The sequence below is a fragment of the Callorhinus ursinus genome, unplaced genomic scaffold, assembly GCF_003265705.2.
Source record: "Callorhinus ursinus isolate GAN/ISIS: 27379988/994484 unplaced genomic scaffold, GSC_fseal_2.0 scaffold63, whole genome shotgun sequence".
Lineage (NCBI taxonomy): Eukaryota > Metazoa > Chordata > Mammalia > Carnivora > Otariidae > Callorhinus > Callorhinus ursinus.
The window spans coordinates 4523881-4547535 of record NW_027397125.1 but is presented as its reverse complement, the minus strand read 5'-3'; the positions used below and the strand labels follow the sequence as shown (position 1 = coordinate 4547535).

The 23655-nt window shown below is 37.4% G+C and overlaps 1 protein-coding gene across 15 annotated transcripts in view; it reads left to right on the top strand.

Annotated features, from left to right (window-relative positions):
* Nucleotides 1-23655, top strand: part of MLLT10 (MLLT10 histone lysine methyltransferase DOT1L cofactor) — a 208027-nt gene that overhangs the window by 108127 nt on the left and 76245 nt on the right. For 12 of the 15 annotated variants that reach the window (XM_073885578.1, XM_073885577.1, XM_073885587.1 and 9 more), the window contains 2 exons: nt 5252-5293; nt 10440-10535. In XM_073885578.1, coding sequence (XP_073741679.1) covers nt 5252-5293; nt 10440-10535 — 138 coding nt within the window. The remainder of the gene's footprint in view (nt 1-5251; nt 5294-10439; nt 10536-23655) is intronic. The other 3 variants (XM_025891913.2, XM_025891911.2, XM_025891908.2) reach the window with 1 other exon arrangement.

Here is a 23655-nt window from a genome sequence, read left to right as displayed (position 1 = left end):
ATCGTTGGGTCACACTTTATTTCCCCTAAGAATTTAAACAGTGGGCCTGGAATATTGCCGTGGAGAAGACCAAAGACAATCCTTGGCGTCCCCCTCCCTGCCCACTTTCCCCTTGTATTCTACTAAGTTTAATTACAGTAAGTCTTGCTGTTAAACATTCTATAACAAGAGTTTTTTAGAATGATTTATTTTGTCAACTTTTATGTTTGACTATATCTTTTGTTCCCCATTCCTTGGATTCTCTACTTTAGGGACATGAATTATCCATATGTTTGATTATTTTTGTTTTCTGTATGTATTCCTCTTTCTCTCTCTTTAAAATTAATTTACTTTTAGTTAATTAGCATATCGTGTATCATTAGTTTCAGAGGTAGACTTCAGTGATTCATCAGTCTTTTTTTTTATGTTATTTGTAAAAAATTTTTAAAAGATTTTATTTATTTATTTTTAAAAAGATTTTATTTATTTTTCAACAGAGAGAGAGACAGCGAGAGAGGGAACACAAGCAGGGGGAGTGGGAGAGGAAGAAGCAGGCTTCCCGCTGAGCAGGGAGCCCGATGCGGGGCTCGATCCCGGGACCCTGGGATCATGACCTGAGCTGAAGGCAGACACTTAACGACTGAGCCACCCAGGCGCCATCTGACAGAGAGAGCACAAGTGGGGGAGCGGCGGAGGGAGAGGGAGAAACAGGCTCCCTACTGAGCAGGGAGCCCAATGTGGGGCTCAATCCCAGGACCCTGGGATCATGACCTGAGCTGAATGTATACGCTTAACCAGCTGAGCTACCCAGGCGCCCCAATTTTTCATCAGTCTTATATAACTCATTATATCCTGTGCCCTTGTTAATGTCCATCACCCAGTTACCCCATATGCCCCCCCTCCCCCCTCCAGCAGCCCTCAGTTTGTTTCCTATGATTAAGAGTCTCTTACGGTTTGTCTCCCCCTCTGATTTCATCTCGTTTTATTTTCCCTGTCCTTCTGCTATGCTTCTCTGTTTTGTTTTTTATATTCCACATATGAGTGAAACCATATGATAATTGTCTTTCTCTGATTGACTTCTTTCACTCAGCATAACACCCTCCAGTTCCATCCACGGTGATGCAAATGGCAAGTATTCATCCTTTCTGATGGCTGATATTCCATTGTGTATATATACCACATCTTTATCCATTCATCTGTCGATGGACATCTGGGCTCTTTCCATAGTTTGGCTATTGTGGACATTGCTGCTATAAATGGGGTGCAGGTGCCCCTTTGGATCCCTACATTTGTATCTTTGAGGTAAATACCTAGTAGCGCAATTGCTGGGCCATAGGGTAGCTCTATTTTCAACTGTTTGAGGAACCTCCATACTGTTTTCCAGAGTGGTTGCACCAGCTTGCATTCCCACCAACAGTGTAGGAGGGTTCCCCTTTCTCCGCATTTCCGCTATTAGTTCCTCTCAACTGCTTTAATATCTGCTGTTTTTCATTTGTACACTCTGATTATTTCAAGCCTTTTAGCAGTGTTTTTATTTTCAACAATGTTTATTCTATTCCTTGCTGTTTCCGTTTATCTGTTCTCTTTTAGTTTTTAAATTATTTGGTTCCCAGTCCCTGATTTATCTTTTTTCTGTTTTGTCATTTCATTCTTGAGTTTCGTATGAATTTATATTCAAAGTAAGTTTTATTTAGCATGGGGGCAGTTTTGAGAAATACTTTTATGCTGGGTTATATTTACTCCTAGGTTGAGAGTTTTGGTTATCTTATGCATGTTATGCTCTTTATATATATATGTGTGTATATATATATATATATATATATTTTTTTTTTTTTTTTTTTTTTGGCTGTAGTCTCTTGGCTGTGCAATAGTTTTTCATCTTACTCATGTTTGGGAGGCTCTAGGCATTTGCTCCACTATAATTTAGGTAATTTCTTGAATCTCTTCTCACCATTTTTGAGGCTAGGGTTTGAGGGCGAAGTATTTTTTTTCCATCATGATAATGTACCCTTTAATCCTGTCCGCCATTTCATCCATCCCCACCCACCTACTCTGTGGTAACCATCAGTTTGTTCCCTGTAGTAAGGAGTTTGTTTCTTGGTTTGTCTCTCTTGCTCTTTTTTTCCCCTCCCCTTGCTCATTTATTTCTTAAATTCTACATATGAGTGAGAGCATATGGTTTTCATCCTTCTCTCACTGATTTATTTTGCCTGTTAGCATTATACTCTCTAGCCCCATTCATGTTGTTGCAAATGCCAAGATTTCATTTTTTCATGGCTGAATAATATTCCATTGTGTATATATACCACATCTTCTTTATCCATTCACCTGTTGATGGATACTTGGGCTGCTTGCATGGTTTGGCTACTGTAAGTAATGTTTCGGTGAACACAGGGGAGCATGTATCCTTCTGAATTTGTGTTTTTATATTTTTTAGGGTATATACCAAATAATGCAATTACTGGATCATAGATCATAATTTTTGAGGAACCTCCGTTTACTGTTTTCCAGAATGGTGCACCACTTTGCATTCCTACCAACAGTGCAAGAGGGTTCCTTTTTCTCCATATCCTTGCCAACATTTCTTGTTTGGTGTGTTTTTTTTATTTTAGCCATGACAGGCTGATACTGTAGTTTTGATTTGCATTTCCCCGATCTGAGTAATGTTGGGCATCTTTTCATGTGTCTGTTGGTCACTTGTATGTCTTCTTTGGGAAAATGTGTGTTCGTGTCTTTTGCCTCTTTTAATTGGATTATTTTTTTTAGGTGTTGAGCTGTATCAGTTCTTTATATATTTTGGATAACTTACCCTTTATCGGATATGTCATTTACAGAGGTCAGTGGGCTTTTTAGTTTTGATTGTTTCCCTCACTGTTCAGAAACTTTTTATTTTGATGTAGAGCTAATAGTTTATTTTTTGCTTTTATTTCCCTTGCCCCAGGAGACATATCTGGAAAAATGTTGATATGACTGATGTCACAGAAATTCCTGCTTGTGTTCTCTTCAAGGATTTTTATGGTTTCAGGTCACACATTTAGGTCTTTAATCCATTTTGAGGTTTTTTTTTTTATGTGTGTATGGTGAACGAAGGTGGTCCCATTTCATTCTTTTGCATGTGGCTAATTTTCCCAAAACCAATTGTTGAAGAGACTGTCTTTTCCCCTTTGCATATTCATTCCTCCTTTGTCATTAAAATTGTGGATTTATTTCTGGGTTTTCTGTTCTAGTCCATTGATCTGTGTGTCTGTTTTTAATGCCAGTACCATACTGTTTTGATTACTAACCGCTTTGTAATATAACTTGAAATTTGGAATTGTGATACCTCTAGTTTTTCTTTTTCAACATTGCTCTGGCTATTCGAGATCTTTTTGTGGTTCCATATAAATTTTAGGATTGTTCTAGTTTTATGAAAAATGTCATTATTTTGTTAGGGATTAAATGTTTAGAGTGCTTTGGGTGGTATAGACATTTTACCAATATTTGTCCTTCTAGTTCATGAGCGTAGAATGTCTTTCCATTTCTTTGCATTCTTTTGACTTTCATCAGTGTTTTCAGAGTACAGGTCTTTCACCTCTTTGGTTGAGTTTATTCCTAGATATTTTATTATTTTTGGTGCAGTTGTGAGTGGGATTGTTTTAATTTCACTTTGTACTACTTCATTATTAGTGTATAGGAATGGAGCGGATTCTGTATGCCGATTTTTGTATCCTTTGATTTTCCTGAATTCATTTATCAGTTCTAGTAGTTTTTTGTTGGAGTCTTTCAGGTTTTCTCTATATAGCATCATGTCATCTATAAGGAGTTTATTTCTTCCTTACCAATTTGTATGCCATTTATGTATTTATGTTGTCTGATTGCTGTGGCAAGGACTTCCAGTACTGTGTTGATTAAAAGTGGTCAGAGTGGACATCTTGTTCCTGATCTTAGGGGAAAAGCTCTCAGTTTTTCACCATTGAGTGTGATATTGGCTGTGGATGTTTCATATAAGGTCTTTATTATGTTGAGGTATGTGAGACTAATAAGTATTTTTGCCTCTTTCTGAAGCCAGAGGGAATGGTAGGGCAGGCTCAGATCTCTTTTTAAATAGTTGATTAAATGTCTTATACTAGATTTTAATCTTTCGCTGTGTGGGGGTTCATTCCTATGGGATAATACCCTAAGATTTTATGTAACTCATTCTTAGCCTAGATCCTTGACTTTCAAAGAGCACCTCATCACTCTTCATGTCTTTCTCTCCTGCTTTTTCCTATTTCTGCCCTGAAGCTGGTCCTACTCCTTAGACAGAAAAAGAACAAATTAAGGAGGCAGGATAACAAAAAGATAAAAGATTTCTTCTTTCCAAATTTGGGAGTTTTTGTGGTATTCTAAGAATTGCAAGGAATTGGAAAGAGGATTAACAGCTGAATATTATAGCTCAGACCAGGAGAATTTCTGCTCTGTTTCTAAAATCTCTTATTTCATTGCTTGGTTGCCAGTTTTTGTTTAATGAATTATTATCTGCCTTTCCCATCTCCCCAGTTTTGTTTGCTGTTGGCTTTCTTATTTTATTTACTTATTTATTTTTTGCTGGTTTTTGTTCATTTGTTTTTTTACTTGTTTAACACTGGAAAAGTATAATGTGATTTCACATCACCTTTTTAAGCGCTGAGAGTTATTTGAACATAGGCACTCTTTCCTTTTTGGAAATTCACTCAATTCCAACACAGAATTGAATTATGTTAAAATAACTCATTTTCTTTCTTATGTTATGACTATGTATTAATTTCTAATATTAAGCTCCCTGATGAACTCTTCTTGGCACTTAGTGATAATGAAATTCTTTACTACATACTAGCCTTTTTAACCTTTGTTAAAAATTTACTGTAGGGGGCGCCTGGCTCAGGTGGTTAAGCATCTGCTTTGGGCTCAGGTCATGATCCCAGGGTCCTGGGATCGAGCCCTGTGTTAGGGCTCCTTGCTCAGTGGGGAGTCTGCTTCTCCGTTTGCCTGCTGGTCCCCCTGCTTGTGCTCTCCCTCTCTCTCAAATAAATGAATAAAAAAAAAAAATCTTAAAAAAAAATTTACCCTAGAATTTTTCTGGTAAGTAAGCTCAAGCTCGAGATTGCATTCCTTCTAGAATTTACTTTCTAATTTATCCTAAACATTTCTGTTAGTGGTTCAGTGATTGTATGTGTACTTTCAAAACTCTCTGAGATCTGTTTAATTTCTTTGGGTCTGAAGATGTGAATTTAAGTATTATCTCTACAGTCTTATCCTTTAATTTTCCTTTCAGAATTTCTTCACCCCTTCCAGTTTGGACATGGAAACTGTAAATGTAGGTTAAAAACTCCTGTATAACTCATTCCTTAGTTTCTTTACATGGAAAATAGTTCATTGTGGATTTAAAGCTACTTTATTTTTTTTTAAAGATTTTATTTATTTATTCTTGAGAGACAGAGGCAGAGGGAGAAGCAGGCTCCCCGTGGAGCAGAGAGCCCGATGCGGGACTCGATCCCAGGACCCTGGGATCATGACCTGAGCTGAAGGCAGACGCTTAACCCACTGAGCCACCCCCAGGCGTCCCTAAAGCTACTTTAAAATAGAAATTTTTCTCTCCCTTCCTTCTTTGCTTCCTTTTCGTTCCTTCCTTTCCCCACTCTTTTAAATTTCCATGTTAAAATTTCTCATCATGGATACCTTATCTATTTTTTTTAATTAAAAAAGGTCTGCTTTTCTAGAGGGTATTATGCTAAGCGAAATAAGTCAATCAGAGAAAGACATGTATACCGCTGATATGAGGAACTCTTAATCTTCGGAAACAAACTCTGAGGGTTGCTGGAGTGGTGGGGGTGGGAGGGACGGGGGGCTGGGTGATAGACATTGGGGCGGGTATGTGCTATGGTGAGCGCTGTGAATTGTGTAAGACTGATGAATCACAGACTTGTACCTCTGAAACAAATAATACATTATGTGTTAAAAAAATAAAAGTAGGAAGAGAAAAATGAAGGGGGGGAAATCGGAGGGGGAGACGAACCATGAGAGACTATGGACTCTGAGAAACAAACTGAGGGTTCTAGAGGGGAGGGGGGGGATGGGTTCGCCTGGTGATGTGTATTAAAGAGGGCACATTCTGCGTGGAGCACTGGGTGTTATACGCAAACAATGAATCATGGAACACTACATCAAAAACTAATGATGTAATGTATGGTGATTAACATTAAAATTAAAAAGTCTGCTTTTTAAAAGTTTAGGTTAAGTTTCTTTGGGAGTGTAGATAAAAGAATCTACTTTGTGGTTGTTTAAGCGATTTGTTTCTGATCTATGAAAATGGGTCCTCGCAGGGCTCTTTTAAGGATTAAATGAGATAACTTATGTATTTGTATAATTCTGATTATTTTTATTGTTCATTGTGCACACTGATTGACTTGGGAGTGACACTGGTTGTCCTGACCTATGGCTTTACATAAAAAATATCCAGTATTGGTTTATTTCCTTCTGGTTGTTTTCTCTCCATGCATAATACATTTTAAAAACAAACTCATATTAACCATTGTTCTCAATCTCTAAGTATTCCTACAGAACATACCTCTTTTAATGGCCCTTATGTGGTTTTATAATAATTTTTTCAATCATATCTCTTTTTGCATATTCAGATTGTTTTCAGTTTTTTTTTTTTTTTCTTATCGCCAATAGTACTATAATAAACTGTATTTAAACCTTTGTTCGCCTCCTGGAGGTGAAATTACTAGGACAAAAAGCATTTTTATGGTTTCTAATTCTTGCTTTTAAAATTGTCCTTCACATATTTATATATATATCATTTCACTATAGCCGGGTCAACATTGGGTCATATCATCAAAAACAAAACCCAACAATTTTGATCACTAGGTGAGAGAAAAATATTACCTTTACTTCTTTAATGGTTGAGTTGCACATTTGTTGTTGTTGTTCAGTGACTATTTCTTTCATGAACTGTCCTTTGTACATTGTTCTGTGGCATTTATCTTTTTTATTTGTTTGTAAAAAAGTTTAAACAGTGCTGAAATATAGGACATATTAATTTTACTCATTTTCCAGGATTTTGCTTTTTAATGGTTTTTAAATGTAGAAGCATTTTAAATTTGAATAACTAAACTGCTTTTTCCCTTCCTAATTTCTTACTTTGTGTTTATACTTAGAAGAGTCTTTTCTTCCTAAAAGTTAAAGATTTCAAAAATATTTTCTGCCAGACTTGTAGATTATTTTGTCACTTAACGCTTTAAAAGAATCCATCTGGATTTTGTTTTACTTTTAATAAGATATTTTTCCCCAGATTATTAACCAGGTTTTCCAGTACCATTATTTTGTAATTTTAGTTGTTCCCTACAGATTTGGAAACCCTTCCTTATATTTTGCTAAATATTTACATATTATTGAGTCTTTTTCTGGAAATTCATTTTGTTCTACTGATGTATTAAATCAACCTGTCTCTCTCTCTCTTAAATCTTTCTCCAAATTTTTATTTAAATTCTAGTTAGTTAACATAAAGTGTAATATTAGTTTCAGATGTAAAATTTAGTGATTTATCACTTACATACAATACCCAGTGCTCCTCACAAGTGCCCTCCTTAATCCCCATCACGTATTTAAACCCATCCCCCCAGGGGCGCCTGTGTGGCTCAGTTGGTTAAGCATCTGCCTGCGGCTCAGGTCATGATCCCAGGGTCCTGGGATCGAGGCCCGCATAGGCTCCCTGCTCGGCGGGAAGCCTGCTTCTCCCTCTCCCACTCCCCCTGCTTCTGTTCCCTCTCTCGCTGTGTCTCTCTCTGTCAAATAAATAAATAAAATCTTAAAAAAATAACAAAACCCCATCCCCCCATCATGTCCCCTCCAGAGTCTATTTCTTGGTTTGCCTCCCTCCCCGCACCAATCTTCATTTGTTTTGTTTCTTAAATTCCACATATGAGTCAAATCATATGGTATTTGTCTTTCTCTGAGTTATTTCACTTAGCATAATACTCTCTGGCTCCATCTACATCATTGCAAATGTTAAGATTTTTGTGGCTGAGTAATATTCCATTGTGGATATATATATACCACGTCTTTATGCATTCATCAGTCTGTGGACATTTGGGCTCTTTCCATAGTTTGTTGATAATGCTGTTATAAACGTTGGGGTGTGTGTGCCCCTTCGAATCAGTATTTTTTGTATTTTTGTATCCTTTGGGTAAATATCTAGTAATGCAGTTGCTGGATCAAAGGGAGTTCTATTTTTAACCTTTTGAGGAACCTCCAAACTATTTCCAGAGAAAAATCAGCCTATCTCTTTAATGAAAGTAATCATACTGCTCTGATTGTTACTTTACAGAGTAATAATTTAATGTGTTCAGTCTTTTAACACTGAATATTTGTAGGCCTCATCTCAGGATACATTTCTTGATGTATCACATAGGACCAGAGTTCTGTTTAATTCCATGATGATTTCAGTATGTTCATATTCTCCTGTGTGTACATGTGCATACTTTGCCTTTTACTCTCAAGTAGTTTTCATGTTTTAAATGTTTGTTTGCCTTGTTGGGTCATTTACTATTAAATCATCCCAGCTCTTCTACCCTTGATGAATAAAAGCCATTATGGGAAGTAGAACAGGAAGGACAGAAAAGCCTTCTTTATTACCTTTTTTTTTTTTTAAGATTTTATTTATTTGACAGAGAGAGACAGCGAGAGAGGGAACACAAGCAGAGAGAGTGGGAGAGGGAGAAGCAGGCTTCCCGCAGAGCAGGGAGCCTGATGTTGGACTCGATCCCAGGACCCTGGGATCATGACCTGAGCTAAAGGCAGACGCTTAACGACTGAGCCACCCAGGCATCCCCCTTTATTATCTTTACGGGAGAAAAATATTGATAGAGAACTTACAGACCCCAGGATCATTTGAGCCTTATATTTATAAATTACCCAATTGTGGATTCTAGTCCTGTTTCAGTTAGCTACTGTTGCTTGAGAAAACACCCCACAACTTATAGTGGCTTATAACAGGCAGGGCTCATCAGGAACAATTCATCTTTCTTTCATGTGGTATCAACTGGGTTTACCCATGGGGCTACATTCAACTGGTGACTGGTGGGGTGGTGTAAGATAGGGTTTTTATTTTATTTTATTTTTTTTATTCTTTTGACATTTTAAGTGTTTTACTAAATAATTCCAGCAAGACAGTCTTACTCACATGTCCGGTGCTGGCTGTAGGGTGGGATGCCTCAGTTCTCCATAGAGTCTCAGTGTCTACTTGGCTTCTCTGTTAGAGAGTATGAACTCATTATTTACATGGGGGCTGGAATCCAAAGGGCAAAAGTGGAAGCCATTTAAGACTTCTTAAAGCTTTGAGCTTCTGAACATGTACATCACTGTGCCATATCCTCTTGGCCAAAGCAAGTCACAAAGCTAACCAGGTTTATGTGGGTAGAGAAGAGGACATCTTATGATGGGAGGAGTGTGCATGCCCCTTCAAATCAGTATTTTTGTATAGATGCAAAGAAACTGATGCATGATTAGCAGATCATTATTAAGATCTGTCACTATTAAAATTTAAAGGATAGTAAATTTCACACTCAATACTGATTCTTACATATCGATTCGAACAAATGAAAACAATTTGGTTAAAATTTTTTGTCGTTAAATAAAGTTGGGCTCCTAATATGTAATTAACTTCTAATTAATTGAATTCTTATAGTCAGTTCATCAGTTTTAGTACTTCAAAGTGGAAGTAGCACACCACGACTTTAGATTATTTTTTTAGAGATAGCTAATTCATTCATTTCCTTTTTTAAAGATTGATTTTTAGAAAGAGAAAGAGAAAAGAGCACATGTGTGAGTGAGGGAGGGAAATCTCAAGTAGACTCCCTGCTGAGCACAGAGCCTGACTCTGGGCCCAGTCTAATGATCCTGAGATCTGAAATGAAAAAGTCAGATGCTTAACCGACTGAATCACCCAGACGCCCCACTTCATTCATTTTCTGAGTAAACCTAGGAAAGAATATTTTGCCTGAGTTTTTAGTTTGTGCGCCATAGAATTTAACGTATAGTGATGTAGAATCTGACACTATCCTAATGTGATAATGCATGTCAAAGTGCTATGTTAATTTTAAAGTGCAATTTATAAAATGTATACAGAAGTATTTCGTGTTTTTAACAGGAAGAAAATACAGTTTGCCAGATATAAAGGTAGCAAATAATTATGGGCTTCAGTTGTTTATACATAATTTTAGGTTGGTTAAGAATAAGTATGTTGAAGTCACTTTAAGATAACTTACGCTAGTAATGTTATATTACTAGTATTGTTTATAAAATAAGAACACGATCAGCCGAAGTGATCTTTTTATTTTTTGTCAAGTATTCATTAACATTTTGAATTACTAAACAGAATTATGAAAGAAACTCATCTTTATTGTATATATATATGATTATGATTTAAATTTAAATTGGATTTTATTTCTATTCATTTCTAGAAATATAAAGAAAAGGACAAACACAAACAAAAACATAAGAAGCAACCAGAACCATCACCTGCATTGGTTCCTTCTTTGACTGTTACCACAGAGAAAGTAAGTTTTAAGTGCCATATTTTGTTTCATATAAGAACTAGTTGTGTGCTGGCTTTTATCTTTAAGAAGTGTTGTCATTCCCAGTGTCCTGGTTCCCTTTAACTTTTCCCACCTCTTTAACCCTACATTAAGCACTTTAGGATTCCCATTTCTTAGTCCTTTATCCTACCATCTGTTTATTCTATACTTGCTTTTGAAAAGTAATTGAGTAAGGCTAACTACTTGGGAGGTGGGCATCATTGAGATTAAGAATTTGGGCTGTAGAGTGGGTTTTGACCACCTGAGATTTTGAATTCTGGCTTCACCACTTACTGAATGAGCTCTTAGGTTAATTAACCTCTTTGTAACTCAGTTTCATTCTTCTGTAAAGTGGGGGAAATACTGGAATTGAGTGAGAAAATACATGTGAAACAATTACAATATCTGGTTCATAGGAAGCGTTACAGTTATTATAGTAAATGTTAAATATTATTAAGATTATTATTATATGCCTAATTTGAAAATAAATGGAGACAGGGAAAGATAGTGGAGACATAGGCAACAGGGGTGGGGTGGAAGGAAGTACAGTAGGAAATGAGGCTGGGCAAGGGACCAGTCATGCAGGGGCTCTAAAAGCCAGTGGAATGGCTTGGTTTTTTAGTTTGAATGAAAAGTGAGCCATTGGTGCATTTTGAACTGAGATGTAGTATGATCTGTCTTAGGTTCTGTAAGGATCTATGGCTGCTTCGTTGCAGATAGACTGTAGAGAGTCAAGGATGGAAGCAGGGAGGCCATTAGGAGATTAGTACAATAATGCAGAGAGAGATGGTGTTAACAATGGAGGTAGTGAGAGGTGATCAGATTCTGAGTATATTTAAAAGTAGCTTTCTCACAGAGAAGATGAGAGGTGTGAGAGAAAGAGAGGATCCAAGGAAGAGTCAAAGGGTATTGGGCTGGGAATGGATTGCTGTTAACAAAGATGGGAAAGGCTGTGGGTGTGTGGTAGGTTGAGGGCAAGATGAATTCAGTTTTGGATTATGGTATTTGTATCCTCCTGCTGTCAGAACAAATTTAGCAGTTTAAAACAATATAAACCTATTACGTTCTTGTTCTGTAGGCCAGAAGACTGGGTGGGCTCAGCTGGTTACTCTGGGTCTTTCAAAGGTGAAATCAAAGTGTTGGATGGCCTGAGTTCTCACCTGGGAGCAAGTGCTTCTAAGCTCATTCAGCTGGTTAGATTTATGCCCGTTTCCTTTCTGGCTCTCAACTGGGGTCTGCCCTTATGTTCTAGAGGCTCTCTTCAGTCCTTGCACATGAGTCTCTCCATTTCAGAGCCAGCAGTGGCTTGTTGAATCCTTCCCACCCTTGGAATCTCTCTGACTTCGGCTGCAACTCTTCTGCTTCTCGCCAGAGAAAGTTCTTTTAAGGGTTCATGAGATTAGATTGGGCCTACCTGAAAAATCCAGGATAATTTTCTTGTTTTAAAGTATGTAACCTTAGTTACATTAGCAAAGGCCCTTTTGCCATGTAATATAACATACCACAGGTTTCAAGGATTAGGATGTGGACATCTTGGCAGGGGTCTTCTGCCTACATTAAGGTTGAGATATTTATTAGACATCCAAGTAGAAATGTTAATTAGCCAGTGGCATGCATAGTCTGGCATTTGGGAAAGAGGTCCAGACTTTGGATATAAATTTGGGAGTTGTATCTCTATAGAGTTTACTTTAAGCCCTAAGAGTGGGTGCCCGTGGAGGAGTGAGTGCAGGTAGGGAGAAGAGGTCTTAGGAAGCCCTAGGGCTGCCAGTGTGGAAAGAAGAGGGGAAACTAGTCAACAAGACTGAGAAGAAGAGGCCAGCGTTTGGAAGAAAACCAAGAGGATATGAATATGCCGGAAGCCAAGTTAAAGAAAAAAAAAGTTAACCATGTCATAATAATATGAGGACTAGCTATTGTATTGAGTCATATGATGATCTGAAAGTTCTAGTTTGAACTTTCTAGAATGTTAAAAATGGAAACATACACTATGTACACTTTTTTATTTGACTTCACTCAGCATAAGTATTTTGAGATTCATCCATTTTGTGTGTATCAGTAGCTTATTTCTTTTTCTTGCTGACTACTTGCTATTGTATGGACATAATGATTATCCATTCAGTAATTGATGGACATTCAGATTGTTTTCCAGTTTTTGACTATTACAAATAAAGGTACTGCGAACATTATAGAAGTCTTTATACAGACAGATTTTTCTTGCATAAATACTGAGGAATGGAATAACTAGGTCACATGGTAAGTGCATCCTTAATTTTTTAAGACACTATTCCAGTATTTTCCAAAATAGTTGTACCACGATTCTGCCAGCAATGTACCAGAGTTCCTATTCCTCTACATTCTCTGCAACACTTGGTATGATCAGTCATTATAATTTTAGCATTTCTAGTGGGTATGCAGTAATTTCTCAGTGTGGTTTCAGTCTGTATTTCTTTAATGACTACATTATGTGGAACATCTTTCCATGTGCATATTTGACATTTTTTAATTTTCTTTGGTCAAGGTCTGCTCAGATTTATCCGCTACTTGCCCTTTTTTATTGGCTTGTTTGTTTTCTTAATACTGTATTTTGTGAGCCATTATGTGTTCTGGATGCAAGTCTTTATCAGGTACATTATTTTTGCAGGTATTTTTCCCACTCAGTGGCTTCAACGGACTTTTTTTTTTTTTTTAACGTAGACTCCATGTCCGGTGTGGACCCCAGTGCGGGGCCTGAACCCATGACCCCAACATTAATTAAATGCCCAGCATATACATTTTTTAATATGTTTTCTTCTGGAAGTTTTATATTTTTATGTTTCACATTTAAGTCTGATCCATTTTGTGTTAAATTTTGCATATAATGTGAGTTATACATCAAAGTTCACTTACTGAATGACCTATCTATTGAATTATAGATAACCAGTTTTTCTAGACCCACATGTCTCCACTGAATTGCCTTTACCCACATTTGTTGAAACCCATTTGACCATATATGTATCAGTTCTCCATTGATGTGTTTATCTGCTTTTACATTTAATACCACACAATCTTGATTACTGTAGCTTTATAATAACCAGTTAGGTCTGGTAGGATCCATCTTCCAACTTTGTTCTTCTCTTTCGAAGTCATTGTGGCTATTCTACGTTCTGTTTTTATGTGAATTTTAGAATCGGATTGTTAAGTTGTAGAAATAAAATTGCCTGTATTTTGATTTAAACTGCATTGAGTCTACAAACCATTTTGAGGGAGAATTGATGTCTTAACAACATCGAGTCTTCTGATTCATGAAAAGAGTACATCTCTTCATTTATTTAAGTCTTTATCTTAGCAACAAATGTGCAGGTTTTTTACATCTTTTTTCAGCTCTATTCCTAAATATTTGATGTTTTTTGATGCTATTAGGATCTTTTTTTAAAATGTCAATTTCTGGGGCTCCTGGGTGGCTCAGTCGTTAAGTGTCTGCCTTCGGCTCAGGTCGTGATCCCAGGGTCCTGCGATCAAGCCCCGCATCAGGCTCCCTGCTCAGCGGGAAGCCTGCTTCTCCCTTTCCCACTCCCCCTGCTTGTGTTCCCTCTCTCTCTCTCTCTCTCTCTCTCTCTCTCTCTCTCTCTCTCTGTCAAATAAAAAAATCTTAAAAAAAAATGTCATTTTCTGATTGTTCCTTATTAGTACGTAGAAATACATTTTAAAATTTTTCATGGTTATCTGGTACCTTGCAAACTTGCTGAAAATTTATTTCCAGTAGCTTAATTGATTCCATGGGATTTTCTTCATTAGATGATCATGGCAACTACAAATAAGATAGTTGTACTTTATCCTTTTTGATCTGCCCCTTATTTTTTATTGTTAAATATTTAAGTGGTGAGAGTGAGCATCTTTGCTTTGTTCTTGATATTCGGGGGGAAGTAATTTTTATTTTAAAGATTTTATTTATTTTAGAGATAGGGAGAACATGAGCAGGGGGAAGGGCAGAGGGAGAGAATCTTAAGCAGGCTCCATGCATGGGCATGGAGCCCCATGAGAGGGGCTCGATCTGATGACCCTGAGATCATGACCTGAGCCAAAATCAAGAATCCCACACTTAACCAACTCAACCGCCCAGGTGTCCCAGGGGGAAAGTAATCTTTTAACCTTATATATGATATTTAGGAAGTTTCCTTCTGTTCCTAAATTGCTGAGAGTTTTTATTAGCCATGGATATTAGATTTTGTCAAATCAGTTTTCTTCATATTTTGATAGATATGATAGGTTTTTTTTTCTTTTTTAATCTGTTAATGAGGTGAAGTACATTGATTGGAAACCCCCCCCCCCCCCACTGTTAAGCCAAACTTGCATTCCTGGGATAAATCCCACCTGGCCTTGATAATGTTACCATTTTTATATATTACTGAATTCAGCTTTTTGAAATTTAAAGGAATTTTTGCATCTGTGTTCATGAGGGATCTTGGCCTGTAGTGTTCTTTTCCTTTTTTAAAGATTTCATTTATTTATTTTGAGAAAGAGTGCGTGCGAGTCTGGGGCGGGGCAGAGAGGTAGAGGGAGAGAGAGAATCTCAAGCCGACTCTGTCCCAAGTGGAGCCTGAATGGGGGCTTGATCTCATGACCCTGAGATCATGACCTGGACTGAAATCAAGAGTCAGATGCTGAAATGACTGAGCCACCCAGGTGCCCCTGTAGTTTTCTTTTCTTAGACTGTCTTTGGATTGGGTTACAAAAATAATGCTGGCCTCAGAATGAGTTGCCAAATGTTCACTTTTGTTCAGTTTTCTGGAAGAGTGTGTCTAGATTTGGTATTACTTCTTAATGTTTGGTAGAATTTACTTTTTTACTTATTTTTATTTACTTATTTACTTATTTTTATTATGTTAATCAGCATACATTACATCATTAGTTTTTGATATGGTGTTCCATGATTCATTGTTTGCATGTAACACCCAGTGCTCCATGCAGAACGTGCCCTCGTTAATACCCATCACCAGGCTAACCCCCCTCCCCTCTAGAACCCTCAGTTTGTTTCTCAGAGTCCATCGTCTCTCATGGTTCATCTCCCCCTCCGATTCACCCCCTCCCCCTCCCCCGGTAGAATTTACTTTTAAAGCCATCTGGGCATAGAGTTTTCCTTGGGAAGGATTTTAAACTATAATTCCATTTCTTTAATAGAGGACTATTTAGGTTATTTCTTCTTGAGGTACCTTTGGCAGTTGGTATCTTTTTTCTAATCTAGGCTGGCTAGAGGTTTTGAATTTTATTGATCTTAAATTATTAGCTTTTGTATTCATTGATTTTCTCTGTTGATCTTAATGTTTTGTATTTTAGTTTTCGGTAGTTTTAGTTTTCTGCTCTGATTTTATTTTTTCCTTCCTGTTTCTTACTTTGGGGTTTACTCCATTTTTCTTTTTCTAATTTTTTAAGGTATAAGATGATAGAATTTATTTGAGGCCTTTCTTTTTTCTGATATAGGCAGTTTTAAAAAAATTAATAAACCTTTTTTTAGCGGTGTTGTCTATTCAGTAAGAATGGAATCATACTTTCTAGTTTAGAACCTGCAGATACGTGTTTTGCACTGACATTTGTAAATACTCAACTTTGAGAATTTTTTTTTATTATTTTTTTAATTTATTCATTTGAGACACAGAGATAGAGAGAGAGGGAGAGAGAGCGAGCATGAGCAGGGAGAGAGGCAGAGGGAGAGGGAGAAGCAGGTTCCCTGCTGAGCCAGGAGCCCAATATGGGACTCTATCCCAGGACCCTTCGACCTGAGCCGAAGGCAGACGCTTAACCATCTGAGCCACCCAGGCGCCCCTCAACTTTTAGAATTTGTAGGTAAATTTGTGCATTTCCATTTTTAGGAAGTGAACACCCAAAAGAAGTTCCCATGCACAAAAACTAAAGAAGGAATGGATAAATGGGTAGACTTAAGTACTGTGTGGGTGGGGAAATTTTGCTTGAGTGGCAGACAACTAGCTCTTACTTATTTTTTTTAAATGCAGCTTATTTGAACTTAAAACAAAACCAGTTCATCCATTCCCCCCTCCCCTCACCACCTCCTCTCTTGCCTCTGGCAGCTACTGATCTTCATTTTTTAGAGCAGTTTTAGATTCGCAGCAAAACTGAGTGGAAGGTACAGAGATTTCCAATGTAGCCTCTGTCACCACACATACACATCCTCCCCCACTATCAGAGTGGTGCATTTATTACAAGCTGTGAACCTACACTGAAACGTCATTATTGCCCAAAGTCCATAGTTGACATTAGCGTTCACTCTTGGTGTTGTATGTTGTATTCAATGGGTTTTTACAAATATTTAATGACATGGTATCCTACAGAATAGTTTCACTACCCTGAAAATTCTCTGTGTTCTGCCTGTTTATTCCCCTTTCCTGTCAAGCCCAACAACCACTAATCTTTTTACTATCTCCATAGTTTTTACCTTTTCTAAAATGTTATATATAGTTGGAATCATACAGTATGTAGCTTATTCAGATTGACCTCTTTAACGTAGTAATATGCTTTAAAGTTTCCTCCATGTCTTTTTTTAAATTTTATTTTATTTTGTTAATCACCACACATTACATCATTAGTTTGTGATGTAGTGTTCCATGATTCCTTGTTTGTGCATAACACCCAGTGCTCCATGCAGAACGTGCCCTCCTTAATACCCATCACCAGGCTGACCCATCCCCCCACCACCCTCCCCTCTAGAACCCTCAGTTTGTTTCTGAGTCCATCGTCTCTCATGGTTCGTCCATGTCTTTTTTAAAAAAAACATTTTAAGATATTTTTTAGAGCAGTTTCAGGTTCACAGCAAAATTGAGAGGAAGGTACTGCGATATCCCTTATATCCCCTATTCCCACACATATGTAGCCTCTCCTGTTACCAGCACCCCTCAACAAAGTGGTAAATTTTTTTACTATCAGTGAACCTACATTGACATATCATTATCACCCAAAGTTCATAGTTCATATTAGGATTCACTCTTGGTGTTGTATGTTCTATGGTTTGGATACATGTACAATGACATGTATCTACCATGATAGTATCATACAGAATATCACTGCCCAAAATATCATCTGTTTTCCAACTGTTCATCCCTCCCACCCTCCAGCCGCTGGCAGCCACCGATCTTTTTACTGTGCCCATACTTCCGCCTTTTTCAAAATGTCATATAGTTGGAATCTTATAGTATGTATCCTTTTCCAGCTGGCTCTTTTTACTTAGTAATATGCATTTAAGATTCTTCCATGTCTTCCCAAGGCTTGATAACTGATTTCTTTCTAGGACTGAGTAATACTTTATTGATTGGATATACCACAGTTTATGTATCCATTTACCTACAAAAGGACATCTTGGTTGCTTTCAGGTTTTGGCAGTTGTGAATAAGTTTCTATAAACATCCGTGTGCAGGTTTTTGTGTGGACATAATTTTTCACTTCCTTTGGGTAAATACCAAAGAGTGTGATTGTGGGAAAATATGGTAGGAGTATGTTTAATTTTGTAAGAAAGTGCCAAACTGTCTTCCAAGGTGCCTGAATCATTTGGCATTCCCACCAGCAATGATTTAGAGTTCCTTTTTCTCTGCATCCTCACCAGAATTTGGTGTTGTCATTGTTCTGGATATTGGCCATCATAATAGGTGTGTAGTGGTATTTCATTGTTTAAATTTCCATTCCTCTGCTGACATAGGATGTGGAGCTTCTTTACTTGTGCTTACTTGCTATCTGTCTGTATATCTTCTTTGATGAGGTGTCAAGGTTTCTGGTTCTTTTTAAAATTAGTTCATTTGTTTTCTTATTGTTGACTTTTAAGAGTTCTTTATATATTTTCGATGTCTTTTTTATCAGATACATCTCTTCTTTTATTAGAGTACAGTTGACAACACAATGTTGCATTAGTTTCAGCTGTACAACCTAGTGATTCAGCACCTCTGTATTCATACCTGCTCACTACAAGTGTAGCTACCATCTGTCACCATATAATACTATTAAAATGTCATTGACTATATTCCTTATGCTGTATCTTTTAATTCCCATAATGTATTCTTTCCATAATTGGAAGCCTGTATCTCCCACTCCTCTTTACCCATTTTGCTTATCCCCAATGTGCCTCCTTTTTGGCAACCATCAGTTTGTTCTCTGTGTTTATAGGTCTGATTCTGCTTTTTGATTGCTTATTCATTTATTTTTTAGATTCTACACATAAGGAAATCATAGGTATTTGTCTTTGTCTGACTTATTTCACTTAGTGTAATAATATCCTGTAAGTTCATCTATGCTATTGCAAATGGCAAGTTCTCATTTTTTTTTTTTTTTTGTAAATTTTCACTCAGCTTTAATTACAATCACGCATTTTAAATTCAAACAGGTGACCAAATGTGAAGCATTCAGAATAATCTGATTACAAGTCTGGTTAACTGAAAACAAAGACTTCTCCATAAAAAACATAGTTTTCTATGCATTCCTGTAAAATAGAGCTAGATCTACAAAGTAATCTATTTAACAGGTTGTAACTAGGGCAGTGTGACAAAAAGTAAAAGCAAATGGCTTAATTCTTATGGATACATTAGATTTGATGCTGCTTCATGATCTGCTTACAAAAATAAAAAACCAGTATATTGTCTTGATCTGTAGGTTTTCTTCCCATGTCAGTAAAGTGAAGAGCTTTTCCTTGTTTTTCATACAAGCAAATCTCATAGCATTAGCCCTTAGGAAGGTTACTGCAAACTCTTTCCATGGGCAGACAGTGATCCCTCATTTGCAAGGTTGTTTGTCAGTGACATCTATAGCTCCATTATTCTTCAGCCTCCAGGATGCTGGGTAAGATTGTCGGGTTCCAACCAAGTATTCTCTCACGTGTTTTGGAATTTTCCTTTGCCATGTCAACATCTCCAGGTAACAGTTCCGTTACACCACTGAGAGCCACTGCTCCCACAGGGGACCAATATTTTGGAAAACTGAGCATTTTCACAGAACGGCAGTCGAAGGTTTTCAGTACCAGAACCCTGCCTTTCACTAATCTGGTTTGCACACAGCGCCACCTGGGCACAGTACCACTCAAATCTCAGACAAGGTCGGAGACCGCCCATTTTCAAATAATCTTTTGATCACCAAAGTAGGGCCTCCCAAGTCCAGACGTAAAAGTAGTTCTCATTCTTTTATATGGCTGCATAATATTCCAATGTGTATTCCTTCCCATTCCATATATGTATATATACCACATCTTTATTCATCTATCAGTGGCCACTTGGCTTGCTTCCATATCTGGCTTTTGTAAATAAAGCTGGTATAAGCACAGGATGTGCATGTATCTTTTTGAATTAGCATTTTTGTTTTCTTTGGGTACCAAATACCCAGTAGTGGAATTATTGGATCATGTGGTATTTCTATTTTTAATTTTCTTTTGAGGAATAGAAAAGTTTATGTAAATAAAAAGGTAGTTTAGTTGTCTTCTGAATTCTGTTTTTAATTTTTTGAGGAACTTCTATACTGTTTTCCACTGTGGTTATAACAATTTACATTCCTACCAACAGTGCACAAAGATTCCTTCTTCTCCACATCCTCACCAACACCTGTTATTTCTTGTCCTTTTCTTTCTAGCCATTCTGACAGGTGTGAGGTGATAGCTCATTGTGGTTTTGATTTGCATATTTCCCTGATGATTAGTGACGTTTGGCATCTTTTCCTGTGTCTGTTGGCCATCTGTATGTCTTCTTTGGAAGAATGTTTATTCAGATCTTCTGTCCATTTTTCAATCACTTTTTTTGTTTTTTTTTTGGTGTTGAGTTGAATAACTTCTTTATATATTTTGGATGTTCACCCTTTGTCAAATATATCATTGACAGAGACACTCTTTTTTTTTTTAAGATTTTATTTATTTATTTGACAGAGACACAGCGAGAGAGGGAACACAAGCAGGGGGAGTCGGGGAGGGAGAAGGAGGCTTCCCGCCGAGCAGGGAGCCCGAAGTGGGGCTCGATCCCAGGACCCCGGGATCCTGACCTGAGCCGAAGGCAGACAGACGCTTAACGACTGAGCCACCCAGGCGCCTCTGACAGAGACACTCTTATGCAATAGGTTACCTTTATGTTTTGTAAATGATTTCCTTGTATTTGTGAAAGCTTTTTATTATGATGTAGCCCCAGTAGTTTATTTTTGCTTTTATTTTCCTTGCCTGAGGAGACATATCTAGAAAAATGTCTCTATGGCCTATGTTTTCTTCTAGGAATTTTCTGGTTTTAGGTCTCACATTTAGGTCTTTAACATATTGAGTTTATTTTTGTGTATGGTTTAAGAAAGTGGTCCAGTTTCATCCTTTTGAATGTAGCCATCCAGTTTCAGCACCATTAATTTATTAACTAATTTATTTAGATTTTATTTATTAGAGAGAGTGTGCATGCCAGCACAGTGGGGGAGAGGCAGAGGGAGAGGGAGAAGCAGACTCCCCACTGAACAGGGAGCCTAGGGGCTCGATCCCTGGACCACCCTGCGTTCTTGACCTGAGCCTAAGGCAGATGCTTAACCAACTGAGGCACCCAGGTGCCCCTTCAGCACCATTTATTGAAGTGACTATTTTTTCCCCTTTGTCATAGATAAATTGACCGTGGAGGCATGGGTTTATTTCTGTGCTCTCTGCTCTGTTCTGTTGATATGTGTGTCTGTTTTTGTACCAGTACCATAGTGTTTTGATTACAACAGCTTTGTAGTAGATATTGAGATCTGGAATTGTGATACTTCCAGCTTTATTCTTCTTTTTTTAAGATTGCTTTGGCTATTTGGGGTATTTTGTGGCTCCATACAAATGTTAGTATTATTTTTCATAGTTTTTGTGCAAAATGTCAGATACGTCTTTTCCAAATATTTTCTAACAGCCTGTGGCTTATCTTTTCATTTTCTTGACTATGTCTCTTGCAGAGCAGAAGTTTTTTTTTTTAATTAAGTTCAGCATACCAATTCTTTCTTTCATGGACTGTACTTTTGGTGTTATATCTGAAAAGTCATTGCCAAACCCAAGATTATGCTTATTTTCTCCTGTGTTCTAGGAGATTTATAGTTTGTGTTTTACCTTTAGAGCTGTGATCCATTTTTAGTTAATTTTTGTGAAGGCTGTAAATAAACTCCATGTCTAGATTCATTTTTTGCATATGGATATTCAGTTCTGGCACTCTTTATTGAAAAGCCTGTCTTAGTTCCATTGTATTGCTTTTGCACCTTTGTTAAAAATCGGTTGGGGCTGAGCTGCGTGGCTCAGTCGGTTAAGTGGCCAGCTCTTGCTATCAGCCCAGGTCATGACCTCAGGGTCCTGGGATTGAGCCCCTGTGTTGGGCTCCTCACTCAGTGGGGAGTCTGCTTCAGGATTCTCTTTCCCTCTGTCCCTCCCACTGCTGCTCTCTTTCTCTCTAAAATAAATAAATGAATCTTTTTAAAAAATCAATTGATTGTATTTATGTGGGTCTTTTTCTGAACTCTTTTGTCAGTTCCATTGATCTGTTAATTTTTTCAACAGCACTACACTATTTACATTACTGTAGCTTTAAAGGAAGTCTGAAATCGAGTAATGTCAGTACTTAAACTTCATTCTTGACCGTGTGTTGGCTATTCTTTTGCTTTTTCATATATATGCTTTAGAATTATTTTGTCCATATCCACAAATAATTTGCTGGAATTTTGATTAAAATTGTATTGAATCTCGGGATGCCTGGGTAGCTTAGTCAGTTGAGTGGCCAACTCTTGATTTCGGCTCCGGTCCCAGAATTGAGCCACGCATAGGACTCTCTGCTAAGCTGGGAGTCGGCTTCAGGATTCTCTCTTCCTCTGCCCCTCCCTCCTGCTTGTGGGCAGGAGCACACACATGCATGCGCTCTCCCTCTTGCAAATAAATAAACAAATCTTTAGAAAAAAAAAGAGATTGTACTGAATCTGCAGATCAAGTTGGGAGGAACTGACATCTTGACAATATCAAGTTTTGCTCTGAAGTTAGGATATATCTTCATTTATTTAGTTCTTTGATTTTGTTCATAGAAGTTTTGTTGTTTTTCTCATATAGACCTTAACCTTATACATATTCTATTAGACTTAAACTTTATTTAATTTTTGGAGGTGGTATTGTGAATGGTATTGTGTTTTTAATTTAAAATTCCACTTGTTCTCTGTTAGTGTATATGAAAGCAATTTTTCTTTTCTCTTTTCTTTTTTCTTTCAAGGCAGAGGGCAACATTGGGAGAAGGAAAGAGAGAGATTCTTATGCAGGCTCCAAGTTCAGCCTGACATGGGGCTTGATCTCACAACCCTGAGATCATGACCTGAGCCGAAATCAAGAGTCGGACGCTTAACTGACTGAGCCACCCAGACGCCCCAGTTTTTCTTTTTTTATATTAATCTTTTGGTCTGCAGTTTTTACATAATCACTTATTAGTTCCAGGAGGTTTTTGGTCAGTAATTTTGGATTTTCTATGTAGACAATCATGTCCTCTCTGAAAAAAGACACTTTCATTTCCTTCTTCCCAGGCAGTGTATATTTTATTTCCTTTTCTTGTCTTATATAAACTAGGACTTCCAGTATGATGTTGAAATGCAGTGGTGAGAGAGGAGTCATCCTTGCTTTGTTCCTGATATTAGTGGGAAACCTAGTTTCTCACCATTAAGCATGATGTTAGCTTTTTATATATATTTTTCATCAAGTTGAAGAAGTTCCCCTTTTATTCCTAGTTTTCTGAGAGTTTTTATTTTGAAAGGGTGTTATACTTTGTTAAATGCTTTTTTTTTTTAAAGGATTTAATTAATTTATTGAGAGAGCGAGAGAGTGCCGGTGGGGCTAGAGGCAGAAGGAGAGGGAGAGAGAGAATCCCAAGCAGACTCCATCCTGAGTGCAGAACCCAACTGAGATCATGACCTGAGCTGAAACCAGAATTGGACACTGAACCAACTGAGTCACTTAGACCCCAAATGCTTTTTTTGTAGCTATTGATATGACATATGATTTTTCTTCTTTATCTTGTTGATATGATGGATTACATTAATGGATTTTTGAATGTTGACCCAGCCTTGCATTCCTGGGATAAATCCCACTTGGTTGTGGTATATAATTTTTCTTATAGATTGTTGGATTTCA